Source organism: Bombyx mori, chromosome 8 (assembly GCF_030269925.1).
Source record: "Bombyx mori chromosome 8, ASM3026992v2".
NCBI classification, from domain to species: Eukaryota; Metazoa; Arthropoda; class Insecta; order Lepidoptera; family Bombycidae; genus Bombyx; species Bombyx mori.
In genome coordinates, this window is record NC_085114.1 from 13,596,654 (window position 1) to 13,623,272 (window position 26,619).

The following is a 26,619-nucleotide window of genomic DNA, read 5'->3' on the forward strand; positions in this document are numbered from 1 at the left end:
CGTGTTTTTTTTATTGCTTAGAAAGGTGGTCGAGCTCACAGCCCACCTTGTGTGGGCTCTCGCTTGCACTTCAAGCTTTAAATGGAACGCCTCAGAGCGAGGTAACGCCGCACGAGTCATGTTTTTTCGTGCGTGCAGCCGCCTCCATCGAATTATAAGATGTTGTCACGTCAAAAAGGACTACCAATCGAATTGTCGAATATGTAGTCCATGAACCTATTTTGTTTTGTACAATAAACTGTTAAATGGGTAAAGTTCGTTCAGTTCGAATTATCTTCACCATGACAAAGGGATAGTTTTCGCACGTAATTAGAATGACCGTGTCACTGGGTAATGTTAATTTTCGAGACAGTTACCAAAAGGCTAGGTGTACCTACACTTGACAGTGCGTGCTTTTTTATTTATTGCTTAGATGGGTGGACGAGCTCACAATTCATTAAGTAGTTACTGGAGCCCATAAACATCTACAACGTAAATGCGCCACCCACCTTGAGATATAAGTTCGAAGATCTCAGTATAGTTACAACGGCTGCCCCACTCTTCAAGCCGAAACGCTTTACTGCTTCACGGCAGAAATAGGCAGGGTGGTCGTACATACCCGCGCGGACTCACAAGAGGCCCTACCACCAGTAAACCGTGTACACCGTGTACAGTTATTTCTTCTGTTTCCCAATCTCTAGTTTACGAGTTGCTATTATTTAAAACCTAGGTAATCGCTGACCTCAAGATTCATTTTATATATTAGGAACTACTTACCTTTTGTCTGTCCGTAACTTGAAAATTCAAAGCATTCGTATATAATGTATATATCGTCAGGAATAATAGATTTACAATAAGGAACGTGAGATGTGAATCGTAAAGTTAGTTTTAATTATCTTCTATCAGTGACGAAAACTAAATAATATATTACCTATGAAATTGTTGATAAACCGAGGAAGATAATATTTTTGTGTTTAAGTCTTTATATCATTTCTATATAAAGCTATGTTATCATAGGATTAATTTAAAGTCGTCCTGGCCTAAAGGATTAGACTACTGGTATACTCGCATCGAGCGATGCGGCACTGACGGTGTTCGAATCCCGCAGTCAAGTTAGATTTTTTTCTAATTAAATATTTTTTCTACGAAATGCTTCAATGATGCGGGGAAAACACATACATTCGTAAAAAATACAATTTGCGTAATTACTTTACAAATGAGACACAGATCTCAAGGTGGGCGGCGGCACTGATGATGCCCGTGGACTCGAATAACCAACACCAAGCGGGCCGTGAGTTCATTCAACCGTGTAAGCAATAAATAAAAGTTACGATTACCCTTAAAAATTACAATCGTCGGATTAAATGTATGCCTGAATAGTTTCCGATGTTGAATTTATATCCGGGTAGGTTTCAATAAATTTCGTCCGACTCAAGGTCAATGACCGGCCTCCTGCTTGTCACTTACTTTAGGAGCGTAGTCAGTAATCAAAAAAGGACGTTGGACTAGGAAAACCTATGACAATTACAATATTAGATCAACAGTATAAGTTGACAGGCTGAGATGATTATGCATTATTAAGGTATAACTCAAAAACTACCACCACTCAGATATTGAAAAAAATTTAAATAGGACCACATAAAAAGCCACCAATTCTTTTAAATAAAAACAAAAATCATCGAAAACGGTTCACAGTCGAATTGGAAACCTCCTTCTTTTTTGAAGTCGGTTAAATATTGGGACAGGTCAGTGAGATTTGAGCTCCGGTATCGCTTGATACGAAATCACTTTACGCCACAATCACCCTACCAAAGTCATTCCATGTCATATGACATGACATTATTTACTTGCGTCCGCGTGCCCTATCTACATTTCCAATATAATAACTAATTACTAGACCGACATTACAAGACTCCTAGACGTTACAAAATTCGATTTGATTTCGTAAATGAATAAAAAAAAAAGAAAAGAAAAACATTAATTTTTTACGCTTAATTACGTGACCAATCGTTTAGGCGGAACGTGACAAAGTTATGATAATTAATAAAATTTCTTTCTAAACAACTCCGCTGTGGTCGGATAAGAGACGATTGCGTCATATTCATCTGATAAAGACGATGTGGTTTCGGTTTGGTTAATAAAATTTTGAATACAGAAATTTATTTTAATTGTCGAATTTTAATTGTCGAAGTCGTCGTGGCCTAAAGGATAAGACGTCCGGCGGTGCATTCGTATGTAGCGATGCATCGGTGTTCGAATCCCGCAGGCGGGTAATTTTTCTAATGAAATACGTACTCAACAAATGTTCACGATTGACTTCCACGGTGAAGTAATAACATTGTGTAGTAAAAATCAAACCCGCAAAATTATAATTTTCATAATTGCTGGTGGTAGGATCTCTTGTGAGTCCGCGCGGATAGGTACCACCAACCTGCCTATTTCTGCCGTGAAGTAGTAAAGCGTGTCGGTTTGAAGGGTGGGGTAGCCGTTGTATTGTAAAAACGGAGACCTTCAAACTCATATCTCAAGGTAGGTGGTGGCATTTACGTTGTAGATGTCTATGGCCATTAACCATTTAACACCAGGTGGGCTGCGAGATCGTCCACCCAACTAAGCAATAAAAAAACCTAAAATTGTTAAAAAAAAAATTAAAGAAAATTCCATACGTTTAAGATTGCGTTTTAATAAATAAAAAAACAATAGAGTATCTATCTATGGTTAAATCTATTTGTTATACTGTGATCACAGCGACAGGTTTCCTCGTAAATAAAACTCCAATCATTTTATGTTGGTAGAAAAAAATAGCTTTACCTTTACCTCAGTCCTCTCCTACTAGCAGGAAGGCTATGCATCAATAACTGAAAAACTCAACAAGGCTACACCGTCGCTTGGTTACACACAATTACATATTAATTCGAATCGCAAAATATTTCAGCTGTCGTATTTTTTAATGCCATTAAAACAATCTAAAATCCCGCATTGTAATCAGAGCGTCAATTATATTATATCTATATACAAATATCTTATAAGTTTCCTTATAATCATAATATCATAATTTTGCGCATAAATACCGTGTCTTTTTGAAGGATTATTTTTGAAATACAACCTACGGTGTGACGTGGTTTGTGAATACAATAATTTAATTATCAAATACCATAATTTAACATAATATTCTGTTGGTTAACTATTTAAGATTACTTCTTACTGCTATATTTAAATTCATTTGTAAAGAGACTTTTTATACTTAACTAGCTGACCCGGCAGACTTCGTAGTGCCTCAATCGATAAATAAAACACCTATAATTTTGTATAAAATAAACTTAAAACAAACAAAAGGAATCCGTCCGACGGGGGACACATCAAAGGGAAAACAAAACTGTTATTTTTATTTAATTCCGAGCATTTTCATATTTATCTACCTTTTAAACCTTCTCTGGACTTCCACAAATAATTCAAGACCAAAATTGGCCAAATCGGTCCAGCCGTTCTCGAGTTTTAGCGACACTAACGAACAGCAATTAATTTTTATATATATATAGTTAGATTTAGGTATTTAAAGATGGTATAAACGATGCCTCAATTAAGTACTTTAGTTTTCGTGGTTACGGATGACAATACAGAGCAATACAAACAAATCAGTCGCGCTATCTGGTAATGAACTTAAAGTATTTAAATTTACGCTTATCAAATAGTAATGAACGCTACACCTGTTTTGTTCTGGGCTCGGTAAGTGAATGAACAAATTGTTCACTTGATGTTAAATGGTCACAGACGACTATAAAATAAATAATCTATATCTATACTAATATTATAAAGAGGAAAGACTTGTTTGTTTGTTTGTTTCGAATAGGCTCCGAAACTACTGGACCGATTTGAAAAATTCTTTTTCCATTAGAAGCCGACATTGTCCCTGATGAACATAGGCTACTTTTTTTAATTATTTTTTTATTTTATTTTTTTGGTTTCATGTGTGTTTTAATGTTTCCGAAGCGAAGCGAGGGCGGGTCGCTAGTAATAATTAAAATGAATCTATTTTAAAAAAACATCCCGTAAATTTGCGTTCTCTTTCCATACCACGAATAATGTGATATTTCTAGTATAACCCTTAACAATTATAGTCTTTTTTCTCGTCGAAAGGTTCGGCGAGTAAATTAACCCACAGTCACAGCCCACTGGGTTTCTCGCCGGATCTTCTCAGAGGGTCGCGTTTCCGATCCGGTGGTAGATTCTGCGAAGCACTGCTCTTGCTAGGGTTCGTGTTAGCAACGTCGTTAGGTTTGAGCCCCGTGAGCTCACCTAGCAAGCCGCACGAACCTGGAATAGCCCCTCGAGGTTACTAGAATAGGTAGGAAAAAAACTTCATTTTTTCGTAGGCCTCTGAAGGACTTTTAGCGTCGCGATATTTAAAGAGTCCGATATGACAACGCACATTACCTAGGATTATGTAGTTCCTACTACATAGCTTTCACCTTCATCTCAATTATTTTATACCTATATCGACTGCTAGTTTCGTCACACACATACACCGTGACTGGCGATTCACTGAATCAATGCACACTGAAGAGATTTAATTTAAAAAAATATGTATTAACATCAAACAATTCAGACGTTTTAAATTAGTTTACGGTAGGCAGCGGCATGGCTCTGCCCCTGGCCTTGCTGAAGTCCATGGGCGACGGTAACCACTTACCATCAGGTGGGCCGTATGCTCGTCTGCCTACAAGAGCAATAAAAAAATAAAAATAAAAATGATAGTTGTCTAAGATTTTTAAAAGACACGTTTTCCAAAACACAGTTTTTCTTGATCTTTTGTAATTGGTAAAGCATTTTTTAAGAAGTCTAGCGGGTCATGAAATGTCATGTGAAGAAGATCTGTATTTAAATCAAGTCAGGAATATTTAGAAATGTTATTCGGGTGTCCAGAAAATCATATGAAAAATCCTCCATCGAGCCTTGGCATTAGTAAATTAATGAGATATTGAATTTCTGCCAATACTGATCAATCTGTTTAGTTTATTTAATGATAAATGTGATCCAGCGCGATTGGCTTGCAGCATAAGTACTTATGCTAGTCGATATAAACCGAATCACTAGTGCTCAAGCTAGCAAGCGAAAGAGAAGAATAGGGGGTAATTTGAATGACTACTTATAATGATTCTATTATGCACAAGTTTTGTACTATACTGTTAACGACTCGTCTGCTTTATTCGCATCATTTATGATAACAAAGTATTTTTTTAAATTCAACATCACACGTACGTGTACGACTAACTTGGATAATTATTTGCACAGTTGACTTCATTAAATGTTCAGTAGATAATTTTTTACATTTCAAAACGCCAGCGACCGGCTTCTTCATTATTTGATTCAGTGTTAACTTTGAATGTATTAACATTACCAACTATTTACAGTGATCTATACTCCATAGTATCCAAGCGCGGCTTCAAATAAATTTTTGAAATTACCGATAGCACGATTCAGGTTTCCTAATCAGTTATTTGCGTTCTTTGCAGAAGATGCAGCGACCACGCCGAAACCCAAGAAGGTTCTGGAAACCGTCATGAATCCAGCCTACATACCGGCTGAAGAAAAACACGGTTCCTATTGGAAGAAGTCTGCTGCATCAACACTAAAATCTAAACTAAAAGAGAAGACCAACAAAAATAAGGCCAGAAACGGAATTCTTTTTATTGGCGATGGAATGTCGTTGGCCACTGTCATGGCAGCCCGGACTTATGCCGGCCAACTGGATCGAGGGCTGGGAGAAGAGAATATTCTCGAATTCGAGAAATTCCCGGTGACCGGATTGGCTAGGGTAAGTTCAGCTTCTGTCTTTTGTGACTTTTGAATAACTACACTGATTGAAAAAAACTTAATTACCGTATCTCTAATTGGTCGGTAAAGATGGCGGGGGCGCAGTCCAATGCCTTGATCTGATCACATCACCCTCGATTCCACCGTCTCCAATGCTAACACAGTAGCCCTAGATGGGACTAGATGGCATAACCTCGTGCAGACGAACGTTATGGATGGAGTTGGTCACGACCTTCAGACATGAAGAGCATGATTGGTGAAGGAGGAGGATTAAAAAAGATATTGTGTTAATGGCGGAAATTTGTTTGATTTACCTATCTCTAAAATAGTTTACGCATGTATTGTACTATAAACTTTACAAATAAAAAAAGAGATAGCTCCCTAATTTACATAACCAGTAAATGATATGAATTAGGAAACGTAGTAGAGATATGACGTCAATATTTAAAGTAGATTCGCATTGAATAGACAAGAGCTGACAGAGTCTTTTTTTCTGGTGTTTTCTTAAGTATTCGCGTGCTGTAGGCATAAATAAAAAGTTGACGGTAGTTAGCGAAATATTCAAATTTTGACGAATAACAATTCGGTCGTCCGTGACCATAACAAATGTATAGTGTTCGAAACGTCGGCGAATAAGAAAGACGAAATTAAACCATAAAATTATTTTAATTTTTTGAAAATTTTTACCTTACTTTAATCTTCTATATTCTTCTTCTATAAAAACGAATTGCTGTTCGTTAGTCTCGCTAAAACACGAGAACGGCTAGACCGATTTGGCTAATTTTGGTCTTGAATTATTTGTGGAAGTCCAGAGAAGGTTTAAAAGGTAGATAAATATGAAAATGCGCGGAATTAAATAAAAATAACAATTTTGTTTTCCCTTTGATGTGTCCCCCGTCGGACGGATTCCTTTTGTTTGTCTTGTTGTCTTTTATTTCTCGATTGAGGCACTACGAAGTCTGCCGTGTCAGCTAGTAAGTAATAAAATAATTTTAAATTACTAAGCGCCTGTCAACGTAACACTGTGAAGGAATAAAATCGTGTGATAAACCAAAAAAGAAAAATTAATTCGCATTATTACGCACGTGTAGATACCACTTACAACTAGATAAGTGACTAGCTCATTCTCTCTTTTTTTATTGCTTAGATGGATGGACGAGCTCACGGACCACCCGGTGTTAAGTGGTTACCGGAGCCCATAGACATCTACAACGAAAATGCCGCCACCCACCTTGAGATATGAGTTATAAGGCCTCAGTATAGTTACAACGCCTGCCCCACCCTTTAAAGTTTAAACCGAAACGCATTACTGCTTCACAGCAGAAATAGGCAGGGTGGTGGTACCCGTGCGTACTCACAAGACATCCTACCACCAGTAGAACGTCCTGTGAGTCCGTGTGAGTGAGTCTATGAAAAAAAAAAACATTACGTAAACATGATTAAAGTATCCTGGTCTTGATTTCATCTGAATCGCCGGAAACATTGGCTCTTGTTCAATACAGTTTAATCTTATTTGTAAGCGGAACTTGTTTTCTTGTTGTTATGTAACTATTGTGCCAAATTTCGTGGCAAAAACTCTAGATTGTTCGACGAAGCGATTAGTTTACAAACGTTTCGATGCTTAAATGGAGAAATCCAAAGATTACGTTATCATTATTACATTTTACTTGTAGTAGGACGTATTTTGAGTCCGTAGGTACCATCGCCCTGCCTATTTCTGCCGTGAATCAGTAATGCGTTTCGGTATGAAGGGTAGGGCAACCGTTGTACTGTAAAAACGGAGACCTTAGAATTTATATCTCAAGGTGGGTGGCACACTTACGTTGTAGATGTCCATGGGCTCCAGTAACCACTTAAGACCAGGTGGGCTGTGAGCTAGTCAACCCATATAAGCAATTAAAAAAAAAGCGACATTTTCGCAACATTACCGGTTAGCCATTTAAGGTGAAAAAATATCATAACAAAAAACTTCTTCAGCTATTTGAATGGAGTAATTGAAGTTCAGTCGTCGTGGCCTAAAAGATAAGACGTCCGGTGCATTCTTGTCGAAGCGATGCACCGGTGTTCGAATCTCGCAGGCGGGTACCAATTTTTCTAATGAAATACGTACTCAACAAATGTTCACGATTGACTTCCACGGTGAAGGAATAACATCGTGTAATAAAAATGAAACCCGCAAAATTTTAATTGGCGTAATTACTGGTGGTAGGACCTGTTGTGAGTCCGCGCGGGTAGATACCACCGCCCCGCCTATTTCTGCCGTGAAGCAGTGATGCGTTTCGGTTTGAAGGGTGGGGCAGCCGTTGTAACTATACTGAGACCTTACAACTCATATCTCAAGGTGGGTGGCGCATTTACGTTGTAGATGTCCATGGGCTCCAGTAACCACTTAACACCAGGTGGGCTGTGAGCTCGTCCACACACCTAAGCAATAAAAAAATAAAAAAAAAGTTAAAAACATCGAACTGTTTGATACTAATCCCAAATAAAATGCACTTTTAATTACAAAGATAAATATCGTGTATTAAGCGAAATGTGGCTTAAGCCAAAACGCCTTTCAGCACTCGTTATGAACATTAAAAGACGGAATATTAAAAAAAAAAATACAAAAAAAATTATATTACACTAGCGACCCGCCCTCGCTTCGCTTTGGAAACATTAAATTTTATTATTGGTAGCTGAGTCCCGCAATGTTACCCGCGGTTATTTTCGTAACGCGGGTGAAGCCGCGGGGTGAAGCTAGTGTAAAAAAAAGAAGCCTAAATTACTCCTTATATCATCAGCTACCTATCAGTGAAAGTCCCGTCAAAATCGATCCAGCCGTTCCAGAGATTAGCCGGAACAAACAGACAGACAGACAGACAGACAAAAATTGTAGAAAATGTAATTTTGGTGTATGTACCGTATATATGTTCATATGCATGTAGTAAAAAGAGGCTGTTTCAATATTACAAACAGACACTCCAATTTTATTCATATGTATAGATATTGCATTTATTAAGGAAATATTTTTGCGTTACCCACCCAACTAATGAGCTGAACACTACTCTGTAAGCTATTTTATTTAAACTAGAGGTCCCGCAGTAGTCGAAATTCGACTATAATTAATTGGAATTGTAAGTTTGTAGACTATTATGATTGTATTTTATACATTTTATACTTCTATAATCACAAATTTCGCCAAGACTACACTATGAAAAATATTAATAAAGACAAACAATATTTAATGTATTCTCAATTTGACAACAGACGTCAAGAACAAAAGATTGACAATAAATAGTATGCATGCGTGTGTGCGTCAAATACATGGTATGTAGTGTGTGTAATGTTTTCTTTATTGATTTAATGTATCTTTTAAGCATTATTTAAAAAAAATATTAGCATTGTGCACTTCTTCTCTATATTCTCTATAAGTGTGGAAAATTTCATACTGCTCCGTCCGCGCAATTTTCGTAAAAAGGGATACAATGTTTTTGCTTCACGTATTAATATATAGATTTTGTTTTTAGAAAATTTTGAATTCATGCTAAATTGACAACGTCGTTTTAGACTTCTATATAAAAACCGAAACGAACTGATTGTCTATGCGTCGTCGTATTGCGAATTTAATTTATGTCTGTAGGCGTTCGCGCATCGGTCATCGCGCTGAACGGAAGTTTTCTACTACTTTATTGAGTTTATGATTTAAAAAAAAAATTGCTTAGATGGGTGGACGATCTCGCAGCCCACCACAGAAGAGCGCCAGATGGATCTCCGGAGACCGGGGTATATCATTGATATACAAACTGAATAGTAACGGGGAGAGGGCGGAGCCTTGCGGGACTCCGGCTGTGACGTGACGGGGCCGGGAACGCGTTCCCTCGACTCGATATCGGAACGAACGGTTTCGAAGAATAATTAGGTTGGACTCTTGTAGAACTCGCGCAGACTCGCTATGTTACAAATTTTTTTATTGCTTAGTTTTGTGGTTGATCTCAAGGCCTATCTGGTGTTAAGTGGTTACTGGAGCCCATAGACATCTACAACGTAAATGCGCTACCCACCTCGAGATATAAGTTCTAAGGTCTCAATATAGTTACAACGGCCGCCCCACCCTTCAAACCGAAACGCATTACTGCTTCACGGCAGAAATTTAAATCTGACACATTTTTTTCAATCATAAAACCTTTAATCAATCAATTCAAGCAACCAATCAAACGCAACGGGGTATTTTGATGAATTATAGACGCAGCCCACTGAGTTTCTCGCCGGATATTCTCAGTGGGACGCGATTCCGATCCGGTGGTTGATTCTGCTACACTTGCTAGGGCTAGTGTTAGCAAATTCTCTCAAGCTGAGCCCCGTGAGCTCGCCTAAAGCTAGAATAGCTCCTCAACGCTATCAGCTATAATTTTTTTTTATTGCTTAGATGTGTGGACGAGCTCACAGCCCACCTGATATTAAGTGGTTACTGGAGCCCATAGACATCTACAACGTAAATGCGCCACACACCTTGACACATAAGTTCCAAGATCTCAGTTAGTTACAACGGCTGCCCCGCCCTTCAAACCGAAACGCATTACTGCTTTACGGCAGAAATAGGCAGGGTGGTGGTACCCACCCGCGCGGACTCATAAGAGGTCCTACCACCAGTGGATAAAAATACACACATGTAGATTTGGATGCGTCTACAACACGAAGGCAATTCACGCGTTTCGCAAAAGAGCAAAAAGTCTGCGAAATAAATCCTATACTCTAAAAGAACGCATAATTATTTTAAAGAGGAAACATTGAAACAATAAGACCACAAGTTAAAACTGTAAACAAGGTGTACTGTGGTAGGACCTCTTGTGAGTCCGTGCGGGTAGGTACCACCACCCTGCCTATTTCCGCCGTGAAGCAGTAATGTGTTTCGGTTTGAAGGGCGGGGCAGCCGTTGTAACTATACTTGAGACCTTAGAACTTATATCTCAAGGTGGGTGGCGCATTTACGTCGTAGATGTCTATGGGCTCCAGAAACCACTTAACACCAGGTGGGCTGTGAGCTCGTCTGCCCATCTAAGCAATAAAAAAAAAACTGTAGTCGATCTTAAGCCGGCGATGAGGAGACCACGTACGCGTATTTCCTGAAGTCTACGTCGCTGCTACAATGGCGACGGCTCAAAAACCTTGACAGTTTTCCTTGATCATGACACACGAACGCAAGCTGGACGGTTGAACGATCAGTATAACAATGTGTATTCATCGCTTTTGAAGTTTTTTTTTCGATTTGTAAAAAAAAGATTTAAAAAAAAACGGGTATCACGATAAGTTTAATTATTTTAATGACACAAATTTATTTAATACTAGCCGTACTCGCCCGCTTCGCTGGGCATTTAAAATTAACATTATTATTTATTGTCATTTTTATTAATAGGGAGTCCAACATTCATATAAATATTAGCCTATCCATTAAGTACGTGTATTTTCTAGATGGATACCAAGTTTCAAGTCAATCGTATGCATGGTTCAGTAGTTATAACGGAACATCCGTAAAAACCACTATAGATTTATATTAGTATAGATTAAATATAGATGTTGAGTGTAAGTAAAGTTGACTATTGCAGATTGATTTTATTACGTGAATTCGGAACTTCAAATGATTTTTGTTTACTGCTTAGATGTGTGGACGAGCTCACGGCCACCTGATGTGAAGTGGTTAACGGAGCCCATAGACATCGACAACGTAAATGTCGTCACCTACCTAGAGATATAGTTCTAAGGTCTCAGTTTTTACAGTATAACGGCCGCCCCACCCTTCAAACCGAAACGCATTACTGCTTCACGGTAGAAATAGGCAGGGCGGTGGTACCTACCCGTGTAGACCCGCAAGATGTCCTACCATTGGCCTGAATTGAAGTCACATTGTAATTTTTTTATCTATACTAATATATAAATCTACAGTGATTTTTACGGATGTACGTTAATGATGAGAATCTTTGTGGGGGTGAGAAATAATAATGTTAATTTTAAATGCCCCGTGAAGCGGACGAGTACAGCTAGTTTATTATAAAAATGTAATACGTACGCTTTTGAAACATAATTAAATAAATAATTAATGTTAGTTTTATTGTTAGGCCCCATCCGTTGAATTTGCCGCAGGTCACGGATGGTATAGCTGACGCCACTGAACCCAATGGATCCAATTCTAATAATTATAGAACTAAAGTATTACTGGATTCAGTAATCAGACCCTTAAGGCCAGCAGAAAATAGCCCCTTACGTTTGTTAGCAAAAACACAATTGTGTACCCGCTTAAGGTGCCAGCAAAACGTGACATGCATTCTTCTCAAACAATACTTGTAGGAAGGAAGTGCGCTATGTTATCTGAAACAATTAGACGGTAGTATCGCCGATCCAACGAAGGATCTTTTCCATAGTTTAGCATCTATTGTGTTGTTGGTGAATTGTAAGAATAAATTAGTAGGTTATGAGCGGGATAATTGTTTAAATTGTGAGCCTTGAGGTCGGCTAGTGGTTAGAGCGCAAAAATTCCTCGGTTCTTTAAGCCTCTCAAGCACCAGTCACCGTCCTGGTCGAACTTGTCGATTACGACGAAGAGTTCGACGAGCGAACTAACCCATAGACACAGCCCACTGAGTTTCTCGCCGGATCTTCTCAGTGGGTCGCGATTCCGGTGGTAGATTCTGCAAAGCCCTACTCTTGCTAGGACTAGTGTCAGCAAATTCTCTCAGGTTGAGCCCGTGAGCTCACCTACCCGTCCGGGCTTAGCTGGAATAGCCTCTTAAGCTACCGGCGAATAGGTAGGGGGAAAAAAGCGCGAAAATTTTCTAGGGCGCCAAAATGAACAACACAACTAACGTGATGAATTTGGACATTTTATTTTTTATTTTTTTATTTGCATACATTTATATAGTGGCTCTCATGACTGCACTTAAGATAAATGCGGCCCTGGTCATATTCTTCAAGATGTGTTAGTCACGATTCATTAAACTAACAGCTATCCTAACTTTGAATACGGAACGTAGCCATTAGGATTTGAACATCGGTATTGTTGTATCGTTACACAGGAGTACACCCAACTTCTTATCTTTTGAGCCAAGCAAGAGCTCGAACTTTGAAGTTTAGTTGAAAATAAAATTTGACAAAGTCAGTTCAAACAACTACACTCGGGTTATCCACGCTAGTGTAATATCATTATAACCTGGACTATCCATACTTGTCTTTAATGTTTACCCGTTTCAAGATTCCAATGCTAGTTATAGTCCAGTGACTTCGCTTATGAATTTGAGGCTTCGGTTATAATGCGATTCACCTGGATCTTAGGATTTAGGGCTATTGAATATGAATATTTTGGATGCAACCTATACTCACGACATATTAACGTTTTGCTCTCGATTTTAGTGCCATCTTTGTTTTTCCAGACATACTGCTTAGACGCCCAAGTGCCGGATTCAGCGTGCACCGCCACCTCATACCTGACCGGAGTGAAGACTAAATACGGAGTAATAGGCTTAGATGGGAACGTGACCCGAGGATCATGTCACTCCCAACTCCACAAAGGAAACTGGGCGCCGTCTATTGGACAATGGGCCATTGAAAACGGATTAGACGTTGGTTTGTAGCTATTTATATTTATTTATAGCTTTACCGGTGGTAGGACCTCTTGTGAGTCCGCACGGGTCGGTACTACCACCCTGTCTGTTTCAGCCGTGAAGCAGTAATGCGTTTCGGTTTTTTAGGCCAAGGCAGCCGTTGTAACTATACTGAGACCTTAGAACTTATATCTCAAGGTGGGTGGCACATTTACGTTGTAAATGTCTATGGGCTTTAGTAACCACTTAATACCAGGTGGGCTGTGAACTCGTCCAGCCATCTATATCCCACCCATTTTTTGGATATTGAACATAAAATTAATGTAATTAGTGGTCCCCCGGTAGTCGAGATTCGACTTTAATTAATTGAAATTATAAGCTTGTACACTGTTGTGATTCTATTGTCAAAGAACTTTATTATACTTCTATAATCACAGATTTCGCCAAGACTACACTTTAGACATATATTAGTAAAGATAAAAAATATTTAATTTTAATGTATTCTCAACAGACTATAAGCATTAAGAAAAGTTAGACAATATACAAATAGTATGCTGCGTGTGTGTGTCAAATACATGGTAGTACAAATACATGGTTATAGATAATTTAAAAAAATTAACACTCTGCACGCCTTCTCTTTATTCTCTATAAGTGTGGGAAATTTCATACTCCTCCGTCCGCGCAATTTTCGTAAAAAGGGTACAAATTTTTTGCTTCACGTATTAATATATAGATTGTATAGAAGAGTAGAGCATTCCCACTAGTGTATTAGGGAGAGCATGACCTATTAGCAATTTAACTAAACTTAATTCAATTAAAAATATACAGCAGAAAAAAAATAATGCATACAAAGTAACATGTAACCAAATAAAAAAGATTGCCATATTTTGATATTTTATATATTTTTTTAATCGGAAGACACAAAGCATAAGTTAATCTAATAGAACAACATTCACTTCTAACTGGCGAACAATAGAACAATTTACTACTTATATAGTCACACAGACATTAAGCAGTTATTAATTTTAACATTTATATTCTCTTACCACAGTCAATGATTGTTATTAGTCGATCGTTTTGTTCCGAACCTTAAGTTCTATGACGGAGTACAAGAGCAGAATGTTTTTTTTATTAAATACTAGCGACCCGCCCTCGCTTCGCTTCGGAAACATTAATTTTTATTATTGCTGATAGCTGAGTCCCGCGATGTTTCCCGCGGTTATTGTCGTACCGCGGGTGACGCCGCGGGGCGAAGCTAGTCTAAGAAAAGTAGTTTAAGTTACTCTTTATATTATCAACTACATATCAGTGAAAGTCTCGTCATGATCGGTCCAGCCGTTCCAGAGATTAGCCGGAACAAACAGACAGACAAAAATTGTAAAAAAAATTATTTTGGTGTATGTACCGTATATATATTCTTATGTATGTCGTAAAAAGTGTTATTTCAATATTACAAACAGACACTCCAATATTTTTTTTTATATGTATAGATATATTTTTCTACATTTAAACCTTATTTAATGAAGTTGTAATTTTAGACTGTATGCATGAAAACCGAATTATATAATCACATATAAAGTTTTATGTCTCTGCTTAAAACCGAATTTGACTTGCTCGATTTGGAATTATGGAAGCCATGTTGTTTTGTTACTGTTTAAATGAGTGGACGAGGTCACGGTCCGCTTGATGTTAAATGGTTACTGTAACCCATGGATATCACAACGTTATTACCACTAATCTCTTGATCTATATCTCGACTATAGTTTTTAAGTACCTACCTATCGACGTCAAAGCGCAATTAACTTTTTATTTATTGCCACTGTAGACAGACAAGCATACGGCCCACCTGATGGTCAGTGGCTACCGTCGCCCATGGACTTCAGCAATGCCAGGGGCAGAGCCAAGCCGCTGCCTAAGAAATACATTCCTTTACGATGATACTGATAGTTTTTCTTTACATTTTCATTCGTTTTCAGGTTTGGTTACAACAACTAGAGTGACGCACGCCTCACCCGCCGGCATGTATGCTCACGTTTCCGAGAGAAATTGGGAGTCGGACGTTGATGTACCAGCGGAGTGCCTGACCCTTGGCTGCCGGGATATCGCGTACCAGCTCGTCATGGACAACCCAGGGAGACAGTTCAAGGTAACGATCATAATAATAATAATGATAATAAATATAAAGGATGCGACGGTCAACATTTGTCGGCCATGCTACCGTCTAGGAGACTATTAGACATATTGTTTCTGGCTGTTCTCGATTTGCTAATGGCGGTTACTTGCATAGACCTAACGAAATGGCTAGGATTATCCATCAACAAACTGCCCTGAAATAGGGTTTTCTTGATTCTAGTGTACCTTATTACCAATACCAACCTCAACCGGTTCTTGATAATGGTCATGTTACACTCTACTGGGACCGATCTATTATCACGGATAGGTATATTGTTGGCAATAAGCCTGATATCGTGATAATAGATCGGTCTGCGCATCGAGCAGTGTTGGTTGATGTCACCATTCATCGTGACGAGAACCTCGCGAAGGCAGAAAAGGACAATTTATAATTTATTTAGACCTGTCCCACGAGACTACCGCCATGTGGCATGTTGATTCAATCATCATTTCTCCAATAGTTGTGTCGGTACACGGTTTGATAGCGAAAAGTTTCGATCAACATCTTAAGAAACTTTCGTTATCCAGCTGGGTTAGGGGCCTGATACAGAAGGTAGTTATCCTCGATATTGTGAGGTTTCTCTCTCTGGAGTCCTAACCACTGGTGGCTTGTGTCGTAGACACCGCCATCAGCGGCAGTCTATTTTTATATAGTGTTTTTAAAAAAATGTATTTTTAATATCCTTTTTTTTTTAAATTGTGTAGTTAATAAGATTTTAAATAAATAAACAGTTCAACGGCTGCCCCGCCGTTCAAACCGAAACGCATTACTGCTTCACCCCAAAAATAGGCAGGGTGGTGGTACCTACCCGTGCGGACTCATAAGACGTCCTACCACTAGTAATGACGCAAATTATAATTTTGCGGGTTTGATTTTTATTACACGATGTTATTCCTTCACCGTGGAAGTCAATCGTGAACATTTATTAGTACGTATTTCATTAGAAAAATCGGTACCCGCCTGCGGGATTCGAACACTGTTGTATCGTTAGATACAAATGTACCGGACGTCTTTAGGCCAGGACGACTATTTATTTTTAAATCGTATCTCAGAATAAAAAAAAACCACAATGTATTTTATTAGTGATGTCGTGATGGCCTTATCAAATGTAGTCGTGAAAATAAGTCGTGCTGCAGTAATTAATTTGTTTTAAAGTGACAAAAGAATTCCGTAGCTTATCTTCTGCTTTGTGAAGATGTTGTTAATAAATAAAATAAAATAAAACTCAGTTTCATTATTTACAAAATGCAAGGCAGGCAGCGGCTCGGCTGCACAGGCAGTGGCTTCGCTCTGTCCCTGGCATTGCTTACGTCCATGGAACGGTAACCACTCACCATCAGGTGGACCGTGTGCTCGTACGCGTACAAGGGCAAAAAACATTAAAAAAAATCGTCAGACATCAATAACTATATAACAAATACTTACTTAATACCTGCTAAAAAAATCTTTAAAATCAATAAGCTTATGCGTTTAATAATTGTTTTCTTTTTTAAAACTTTTATTGCTTAGATGTGGACGAGCTCACAGCCCAACTGGTGTTAAGTGGTTCCTGGAGCCCAAAGACATCTACAACGTAAATGCGCCACCCACTTTGAGTTAAAAGTTCTAAGGTCTCAGTATAGTTACAACGGCTGCCGCACCCTTCAAGCCGAAACGCATAGCCATAGTGAATAGCCTGTACATTTGTTTCCAGGTCATCTTGGGCGGCGGCAGACGAGAATTCCTCCCGAACGTCACTGGCTTTGGTAACAACACCGGGAAACGGGTTGATGGAGTGGATCTAACCGAGCTGTGGCACGTGGATAAGCTCCAGAAGAATGTGAGCCATCAGTACGTGACAGACAGACTGGAGCTCTTGAAGGTCTGTAGATATTTTTTGACGTGACAACGTCTTATAATTCGATGGAGCCGGCTGCACGCACGAAAAAACATGACTCATGCGGCGTTACCTCGCTCTGAGGCGACTTGAGTGAGCGATGCATCCGCGTGGACAGCTGCTATACAATAATACATTTACATGTTTTCGTCAAGTATGAAGTTCGGTGAAAAGTGAATGTGGTGTCAATTGTTTATAGCAATGATAATTGCGTTAATTGAAAAATGAAACCATTCCATCAGTACTTTCTTATGACGTTGTCACGTTCAACTATCGTCAGTAAACCGACTTTACAGACAACCGATTTTTTTTTATCTATCTATTCGCTGGTAGTCTAAGAGGCTATTTCAGCTACGCCCGGACTGGTAAGTAAGCTCACGGGCTCAACCTGAGAGAATTCGCTAACACTAGCCCTAGCAAGAGCAGTGCTTCGTAGAATCTACCACCGAATAGAAATCGCAACCCACTGAGAAGATATGACGTAAACTGAGTGGGCTAAATTTGATTGGGAGGGCATCTATGTTAACGCACACGGGAAGGAACTTCATCCCGCCTTCCAGCCGCGGAGCAATGACGCGTTTAAGCTTGGAAGGTGGGGGAACAGTTGTATTTCAGTCTGAGGCCTCATGTCTCAAGGTGAGTGTCGGCATTCACGGATCAGTATCGAAGAGAGTCTTTGGACATCGTCAACCATTTAATGCCTGGTGAGCCGTGACCTAGCACACAGGCTTATGGAATTAAAAAAAAATCTTATGTTACCTACATATTATTATCTACTACGTTAGCTAATTAAATCGATCGTCTTTTTCATTTTGATGTTCCTAAGTATTTATTATTTATTTGTTGATACATAATGATGTATTTGGTTTTCTGTCGCACTTGGGCTAGACAGACAGTGGTCATGTACCCTCATATCAGACTTGGAGTAGTAGTACTTGGAAATGCTCCCAAAATCGAAGACCGTTAGCTTTGATTGATACTGAAATTTAGTTATATCAAAAAATTAAGTTATTTATAACAGAGACATCTAGTAGTGGTAGTAAGAACTAAGTTAAAATCACCCGAGTACGATTGAGTTTTAGCAAAGATAAAATTATTGGTGTGCTTTAAATATTCGTCAATAGATGGCGCAACTAGCAACTAATACGATTTCGTTAGATTTATTTAGAACTATACCTACAGAGAAAGAAAGCCAGTACTGAAGTTACCATAATTAGAAATCATTTCACCATAAGCAGAATAAATTTCAGTGTAGTCTAACAAAGGTTTACCAGGAGTTTCGTTCTAAATGAATAAACTTTGAATACAACGTCAATGTTATATTGATTATTGACATAATATATACTGACACTGTTAATAACGATGTTAAATGAAACTTGAATATTTCAGGTATACAATTCTGATGATTTACCCGAATACCTCCTGGGATTGTTCAACACTGACCACATGGCGTACCATTTGAAGGCAGAAGACGAGCCGACTTTGGAAGAGATGGTGGAAGTGGCCATCAAAATGCTCAGCAGGAACCCGAAGGGATATTTCCTGTTCGTTGAAGGTGATTGTCGATAATCCCATACTTACGGATCGTTTGGAACCTCTTGGTGTGCGAAGGGACTTCAGCTCTCTCTGTATTTTGTATCGTATGTTCCATGGGGAGTGCTCTGAGGAATTGTCTGAGATGATCCCATCATCTCCTTTTTACCATCGCACCACCCGCCACCGGAGTAGAGTTCATCCTTACTACCTGGAGCCACTGCGTTCATCCACAGTGCGCTTACAGAAATATTTTCTTTGGAATGAGCTCCCCTCTAGGGTGTTCCCGAGCGCTATGACATGTCCTTTTAACTGAACCCATGACGCTTCCCGGGCAGTAGGTGCTTGTCTGTGCCCTTATAATTTGCTCTATCATTAACATTACCCTTTATTGATAAGGTTCATTATTACTCGATGCTGTTACTCCATCGAGGAACTCAACATGTCCACCACAACCATTAATGATTAATCCCGTCTTTGACTTACGTTCGAAGTCTAAGCTGTCTGTCTAACTTGTGAGCGAAAATTTTCTTTTTTGCGACTGAAATAAACAAGTCCAGATTCGCTTTATCGGTACTTAAGTTAATGGAATAAGAGCTGTGACTAAAGCTACGGATGGACGATAGAGAATCGTGTAATAAAAATCAAACCCGCAAAATTATAATTTGCGTAATCACTGGTGGTAGGACCTCTTGTGAGTCCGCACGGGTAGGTACCACCACTCTGCTTATTTCTGCCATGAAGCAGTAATGCGTAGTACTAGACTGAGACCTTAGAACTTATATCTCAAGGTGGGTGGCGCATTTACGTTGTAGATGTCTATGGGCTCCAGTAAACACTTAACACCAGGTGGGCTGTGAGCTCGTCCACCCATCTAAGTAATAGAAAAAAAAATTGTGTTTAATCCAAGGTGACCGGAGCAGCGTGTCCGAATCAAGTGATGATTAGCCGGAAGACTATTATCATAATCCTCTGACCTCAACTCTCGTCCAGCTTCTGTGTTTGTTTATCTCCGTAGGTTTATAATTTGCGAGGTATAGTCGATAAACCAGTCGAGAAACTGTTTAAAATGTGTAGGCCAGCTTTACCTTATTCATTAGCCGGTTTCTTTCAACGACGATACCAGATTCTCTGATATTTTAAAGTCTTAATTGAATGACCAGTTTGTTTTTGACGATAAACATGTCGCGTTTTTGGTAATCTTTACGTCTTGATTGGAGTCAAATATCTTAATTTTTTACGATTACGAATTATAATTATTCACGGGATCAATGCGAATGAATTCAAAGAACAATTTGTGCAGTTTTGATATTGTCGACTTGTGACACGGGCTATAATCTCGTTCAAACATATTTTTCCCAACGATAACTATGCACTGATAACAACACCATTTAAGATTAAATACCGATTTACAATTCTTCGTTTCTCAAGTACATCGATGAGTAAAATACTCAACAATGACTCATAGACGCTCAGGATGCTTAATGCCTCCGACCTATCTGTGTGACCAAGATTCGAATTGTCACCGTGTGGGTATACAATATAAATATCTATTTATTATGGGCATGATAGAATAAATAAATAAAACGCCCCTGATATTACCCAAATTACACGTCATTTCGACGTGTTTTACACGGCTTTTAGGTACCCCAAGCACCGGTCATCATTCTCATTGAACACGTCGCTGGCGATGAAGGGTTCGGCGAGTAAATTAACCCACATACACAGCCCACTGCGTTTCTCGCCAGATGTTCCCAGTGGGTCGCGTTTACGATCCCGGTGTAGATTCTGCGAAGCACTGCTCTTGCTAGGGTCAGTGTTTGCATCACTCCGGTTTGAGCCCGCGAGCTCATCCACTATTTAAGGTTACACTGAAATAACCTCTCAAGGCTATCAGCTTAGGCAGAAAAAAAAAAGAAAACAAAATTACAAATTACAAATAAAAATAAAGTTACGAGTTACAAAAAAAAAATAACGCTATCCACATAAATAGACAACAATACAAACACAAGCATTATATTGATAACTAGCCATTGTTAAATAGGATATCCTTCACACATCTGACAAATCCCCTGAGTCTAGGTTCAAAGATATCAAGGTCACCGTGACATTTAGCCAAATCGTTATATTGCCTGACCATTCTTACCTATAACCCTATGGTATAAAATATGATGTCATATAATATGACATATTATTTTTATATGTCCGTAACGCAAAGAAGTTTACCAAATGCGAATTTCGGACTCCGAAGTGGGTGTTGATAGAATAAATAGAATAGACATTCTTATTAAAAATTTTCTTCCAGGTGGAAGAATAGACCACGCGCATCACGACAGCCTCGCGTATTTGGCGTTAGACGAGACCGTCGAATACGCTAAAGCCGTAAGAAAAGCCAGATCGCTGACCGACGAATCTGAGACCCTTATTGTCGTGAGCTCCGACCACGCCCACACCATGACCGTGGCCGGCTACCCGTCCAGAGGCAACGACATCCTGGGCGTGGTGGACACGACGAACGGTGGCGACGGAAGACCTTACACTACGATCAGCTACGCAAATGGAAAAGCCGCTTCCATTGACACGGACGGGCTCAGAGTCGACGTTACGAAGGAAAAAGGATTTACGGAGCGTGAGTTAAAGAAAATCTCTTCCAGTTTTGAGGGCTCAATCCAGCTTAAGTGCAACACTTGTACAGCCATGCCGTATTTCTTCAAACAATATCTGGATCGAGTTCTTAGTGGTACGCAGCCAAGAATTCGCTGCGAATTTTTGACTGTTTTAGACATACATAATAAATAAATCATGGTTATTCTAGTTGTAGGATATCTTGTGAGCCCGCACGGGTATGTACCACCACCCTGCCTGTTTCTGCCGCAAAGTAATAACGCGTTTCCGTTTGAAGGGTGTTGAGTAGGTGTTGCACTGCGTATTTGTAACTTAGAACTCATGTCTAACTGTGTGGCGGCATATACTTTGTTGATGTCTATGGGCTCCAGTAATCACTTAGTTACGCCCTATGTGTTTAGTGCGATTTTTTTTACCTTCTCGGCAGCGTTTTTTTTTTTTTTATCCTACCTATGCTGATAGCCTTGAGAGGCTATTTCAGCGTACCCTAGCTTGTGTAGGTGAGCTCGCGGGGCTCAAACCGGAGAATTGCTAACACCGCCCTAGCAAGAGCAGTGCTTCGCAGAATCTACCACCGGATCGGAAGCGCGACCCACTGAGAAGATCCGGCGAGAAACTCAGTGGGCTGTGTCTGTGGGTTAATTCGCTCGTCGAGCCCTTCGTCGCAAGCGACGGGTTCGGCGAGGACGGTGACCGGTGCTTGTATTGCCTAAAAGCACCGTTAGTGGATCAGGAGGATCCGTGATGACGTGCTTTGGGCGACGTCGACGGTTTACCAAACGGTCTACAGGATCGGGTATGTAGTTTCCGGCGGCCACGACAAGAGGGTTCTCATGTCGTGCCGCCTTCTCAAAGTGGCGCAGCGATGCCGACTGTAGATACTTACTGACGGGGTCGAGCTCCAGGTCATCGTGGAGGTCCACGTTCCTCTGGAACCATGGTGCTCCGACGGCTATCCTGCAGAATCGGGATTGTATTACCTGAAGGGGTTTCAAGTTGGTGCGGGCCGCGTGAGCGAACACTACGCTTGCATACGTCATGACGGGGCGTATGCAAGTTTTGTAGAGGGTTACCTTGTTACGGAGGGACAGTTTGCTTCGTCTACAAAGCATTGGGTAGAGTCGTCCTAGTATAAACGCGGCGCGATCGCGTACCGTTTTTACGTGGGGACGGAATGTCATCCCTCTGTCGAGGGTGACGCCTAGGTATTTGACCTTCGGGGCCCACGGTATGGGCTGGTCAAAGAGAGTGATGGGGCTAACGGCGGAGGTGTTTACGCGCCTACTGGGGAGTGGGGTGCTCGAAGTGGTATTCGGAGGGCGACCCCTTTTGAATAGCACCGCTGTGCTTTTCGTGGGGTTAATGTCTATTCGCCACTTCCGGAACCACTGTCCCATGGTGGTTACTGCGGTCTGGAGTCGCCGATGAAGCAACGACATCTTCCTACACGAGTAGTAGATAGCCGTGTCATCGGCGAAGAGCGCTAGATGGGTCTCCGGAGACCGGGGTATATCGTTGATATACAAACTAAATAGTAACGGGGAGAGTGCGGAGCCTTGCGGGACTCCGGCAGTCAGATGACGGGGACGAGAACGAGTTCCCTCTACTCGATATCGAAACGAACGGTTCGACAAGAAGTCTCGTATGATGAGCACGAGTCTGTCTGGCACTCCCATGTTGTACAGTTTGTAGATCAAACCGTTGTGCCAGACTTTGTCGAACGCCTTCGCTACATCGAAGAAGAGGGCGCCGGTCGGGATTTGTTTACGCCTATTTAGCCCTATTAAGATGTGCTCCGTGAGGCGGTGCACTTGTTGTACGCACGAGTGTTTGGCGCGGAATCCAAACTGCTCGTCTATTAGAATTTTATTCGCGGTAACGAAGTCCCAGAGGCGTTTCCGAAGGAGCCGTTCGTAAATTTTGCCTATCGCTGGGAGGAGACTAATCGGTCGGTAACTAGCGGTTTCATTATTCGGTTTGCCCGGCTTGTGTATACCGATAACGTCTGCTTCTTTCCATACCGCCGGAAAGATGCAGTGCGTCATAGCAGCATTTAAGATGGTAGCCAACATTGTTATCAGTTGGACTGGTAAGAGTTTTAACGCGCGGTTGCGGATGCCGTCGGAGCCGGGTGCCTTCTTAGGTTGAAGGTTGTCTATTACTTCTCTAACTTCGTCAGAGGTAATGGGGGGTAACGCGTCCGAGGGTGGCAGGGAAGCTCTGCGCTCGACCTCCCTGTCGACTGCCTCGGTGTGTTCGGGGTCCGCGTATTGAGTGCTGGTGGTGCACTGCTCTTGCAGTGCATCGGCCAGCAACTCTGCCTTGTCATCGTCATCGAAAGCCTGTGGTTGGCCTGAAGGGCGTACGAGAGGAGGCATAGTAGCGGTAGTTTCGGACTTGAGAGTCCTTGCTAGTCGCCAGTATGCTTGATGAGAGGGCGCGAGTCCTTCTAAGTAACTATCCCAATTCTCATTTCGGGCGTCGCTTAGGCGAGATTTTACATCCCGCTGTAGACGACGCATCCGAATCCGGTTTGAGTGCGTGGGAAGTTGATCGTAGGCCCGGATTGCCGCGTTTCTAACTCTTAGGAGGTTCCTAAGTTCGGGGGACAGTCTGATGCGGTGGAAGCTATCCTCCACATCGACTTCTTTTGAGGATCTTATGATCGCGGAAGAGATGTGATCCGTGATGATGTTTATGGATTCGACTGTGTCCTCGGGGGAGGGAGTTGAATCCGGGCCGCAGGGGAGGATTGGTGGAGCGGCATCGGCTAAGCATTTGCCCAGCTTCTTCCAGTCCACCATGGTCCTCGTAGCTGTGACTGGGTTGTGGGGGCGACCGAGCTGCATAACGACAGGTCGGTGGTCTGAGTCGAGCTCTGACATTGCTTCGATGGAACGCAAGCGCAGAGTTACGTTCCTCAGCAGTGCCAGGTCTATAGTGCTCGGACGGAGCGCGATGTTATACGGATAACATGTTGGAGTTGGGGGACCGACTACTTCAAAGGTAAGGTCGTCTATAAACGCGTCGAGACGCCTACCATTTATGTTTGAACTGTGGCAGTTCCACCTAGTGTGGTGGCAATTTAAATCGCCTGCCAGGATGACGGAGTCTCCCATGCCGAACAGTGACTCGATGTCACTGCTCAGAAGGGGCTTGTCCGGGGGGAGATAGACGGATGCGATGACGATCGGCTGGTGTCCCGTCAGCGAGATACGGCACACTGACGCCTCGATATGTGAGAGCGAGGGGGTATCGAGAGGGACAACGTGCAGGGCCCGCCTATAGTAAATGGCAGTCCCGCCTTTGGAGGCGGTGAGTCTGTCATTCCTAACCATGACGTAATTCGCGACTTTCAGGTCACGACGCGAGGGCTTCAGGCAGGTCTCCTGCACTAGCAGAATATCTACAAGATTGTCGCGGAGGAATTCGTAAATTTGATCGCGTTGTCGCGCGAGTCCGTTAGCATTGTAGAATGCTAACGTAAGGGAATATGGTTTCTCTCTAGCGTTTTGCGCCATTGATTACCGGTGATTTTAGAAAGTACGGGCCACGGACTCGTAAACGTCCATGTAATCGAACGCGGCCGCGAGCCGTTGTTCGGGGTTTACCGCCCTTCGCAACGCGTCTGCGAACGATCGCAGACGGTCGAAGTTGACCGCCGTGACGAAGTCGCGCACGAGCGTGAAGTCGTTGACGGCTGAGGGTTGCGGGGGACGGTACGCGGGCGCGGGGGGAGGTGCGAGCAGGGGCTGCGGCGCGGGACGTGTCGCGAGCGGGGGCTGGGGTGCGGTTTGTGTTCCCGACCTCGTATACGGCAGCGGTTTATTCCACGCCGAGACGGTGGGAACCGCAGCCGGTACGAAGGCGGGTTTCGGTGCTGAAGGCACCGAAGTCTTTGGGCCGACGGTACGGGGGGCTGGGTGGGTCGGACGTTTTCGCGGAGCCCTAGGACATCCACGGTAATTCGCGGGGTGCCCTTGCTTAAGGCATAGGACACAGCTTGGAGGTTCGGTCGCGGTTTCCCTAACTCGCGAGCAATCTACCGTGGCGTGATCGCCGAGACACTTCACGCAGCGGGGGCGCGCGTGGCAATTCCGAGCCGAGTGGCCATATAGTTGGCCCTCGGCAGCGTAAAAGTTCGCTCATTTTTGTATGGAATGGGATCATTTGCCTGCGTTTGCCGCTAGGGGCGCTGTTCCAAATGCATACAAAATTGGGCTAACTTTTACGCTATCGAGAACGTTAAAAAAAACTTGCACTAAGCATACAGAACTACGTCTCGTGTACCTGCTATCTCAAATTAACCACGCTTCCAGGCAGTTTCATTGATCCCATCACGATCACAGTACCAATCTAATGAGTAAATTAATTTATATGATAGGTAGCTTGGATTACGCGTACCCAAGTCTCGTGCCTCTGGACTCGGAGACCCACGGCGGCGAGGACGTGGCGGTGTTCGCGCTGGGACCCTGGCAGCACCTGTTCACCGCCAGCTACGATCAGTCCGTGGTGCCTCACTTAATGGCGTACGCGATGTGCCTCACGGACGACCAGCATCAGAACTGCCACCAGCCCGAGAGGCTCACGGAAGCCGCCTCGAGCGCGGTGTCAGTCTATCCATACCAACTATTATTAGCCCAAGCTGTGATATCAATTATTAGTTGTCTCTTATAGTATTCTAGTTTTATTTGTAAATAGTATTATTGAATTTTGTAAATATTTTATTAGGGTTTTATTTTTAGGATGCATCGCGTTTCGAAACACTGTATTCTATTTGACGTTATCAATAAATAATAAAGATGAAAAAGTGGAATGATTAAAATGTTTTATCCTTGTGTTTGATGTCCTCGACCGCCCAAATTACTAGTTGAAAAAATTTGATCACATTACATTTATAGTATTTTATTTATGTTGTATATTATGTGTATTACATATGCTTTTTAATGATTGTATATCGACAGAAGAAAGCACTCGAAGAACTCAACTTTACGCTTAGTGCGAGTTATTTTAACGCCTCTATCTGATGATTTGCGATGAAAGTA

The 26,619-nt window shown here is 41.5% G+C and overlaps 1 protein-coding gene across 2 annotated transcripts in view; it reads left to right on the forward strand.

Moving 5' to 3' along the window:
• LOC101747022 (membrane-bound alkaline phosphatase-like) overlaps positions 1–26,399 on the forward strand; it is a 47,636-nt gene extending 21,237 nt beyond the window's left edge. For both annotated transcript variants that reach the window (XM_021346269.3, XM_062669870.1), the window contains exons 2-8: positions 5,493–5,794; positions 13,197–13,389; positions 15,344–15,513; positions 17,234–17,401; positions 18,806–18,971; positions 21,255–21,578; positions 25,959–26,399. In XM_021346269.3, the coding sequence (XP_021201944.1) occupies positions 5,493–5,794; positions 13,197–13,389; positions 15,344–15,513; positions 17,234–17,401; positions 18,806–18,971; positions 21,255–21,578; positions 25,959–26,251 (1,616 nt within the window). In that variant the 3' untranslated portion in view covers positions 26,252–26,399. The remainder of the gene's footprint in view (positions 1–5,492; positions 5,795–13,196; positions 13,390–15,343; positions 15,514–17,233; positions 17,402–18,805; positions 18,972–21,254; positions 21,579–25,958) is intronic.
• Positions 26,400–26,619: the final 220 nt, after the last annotated feature.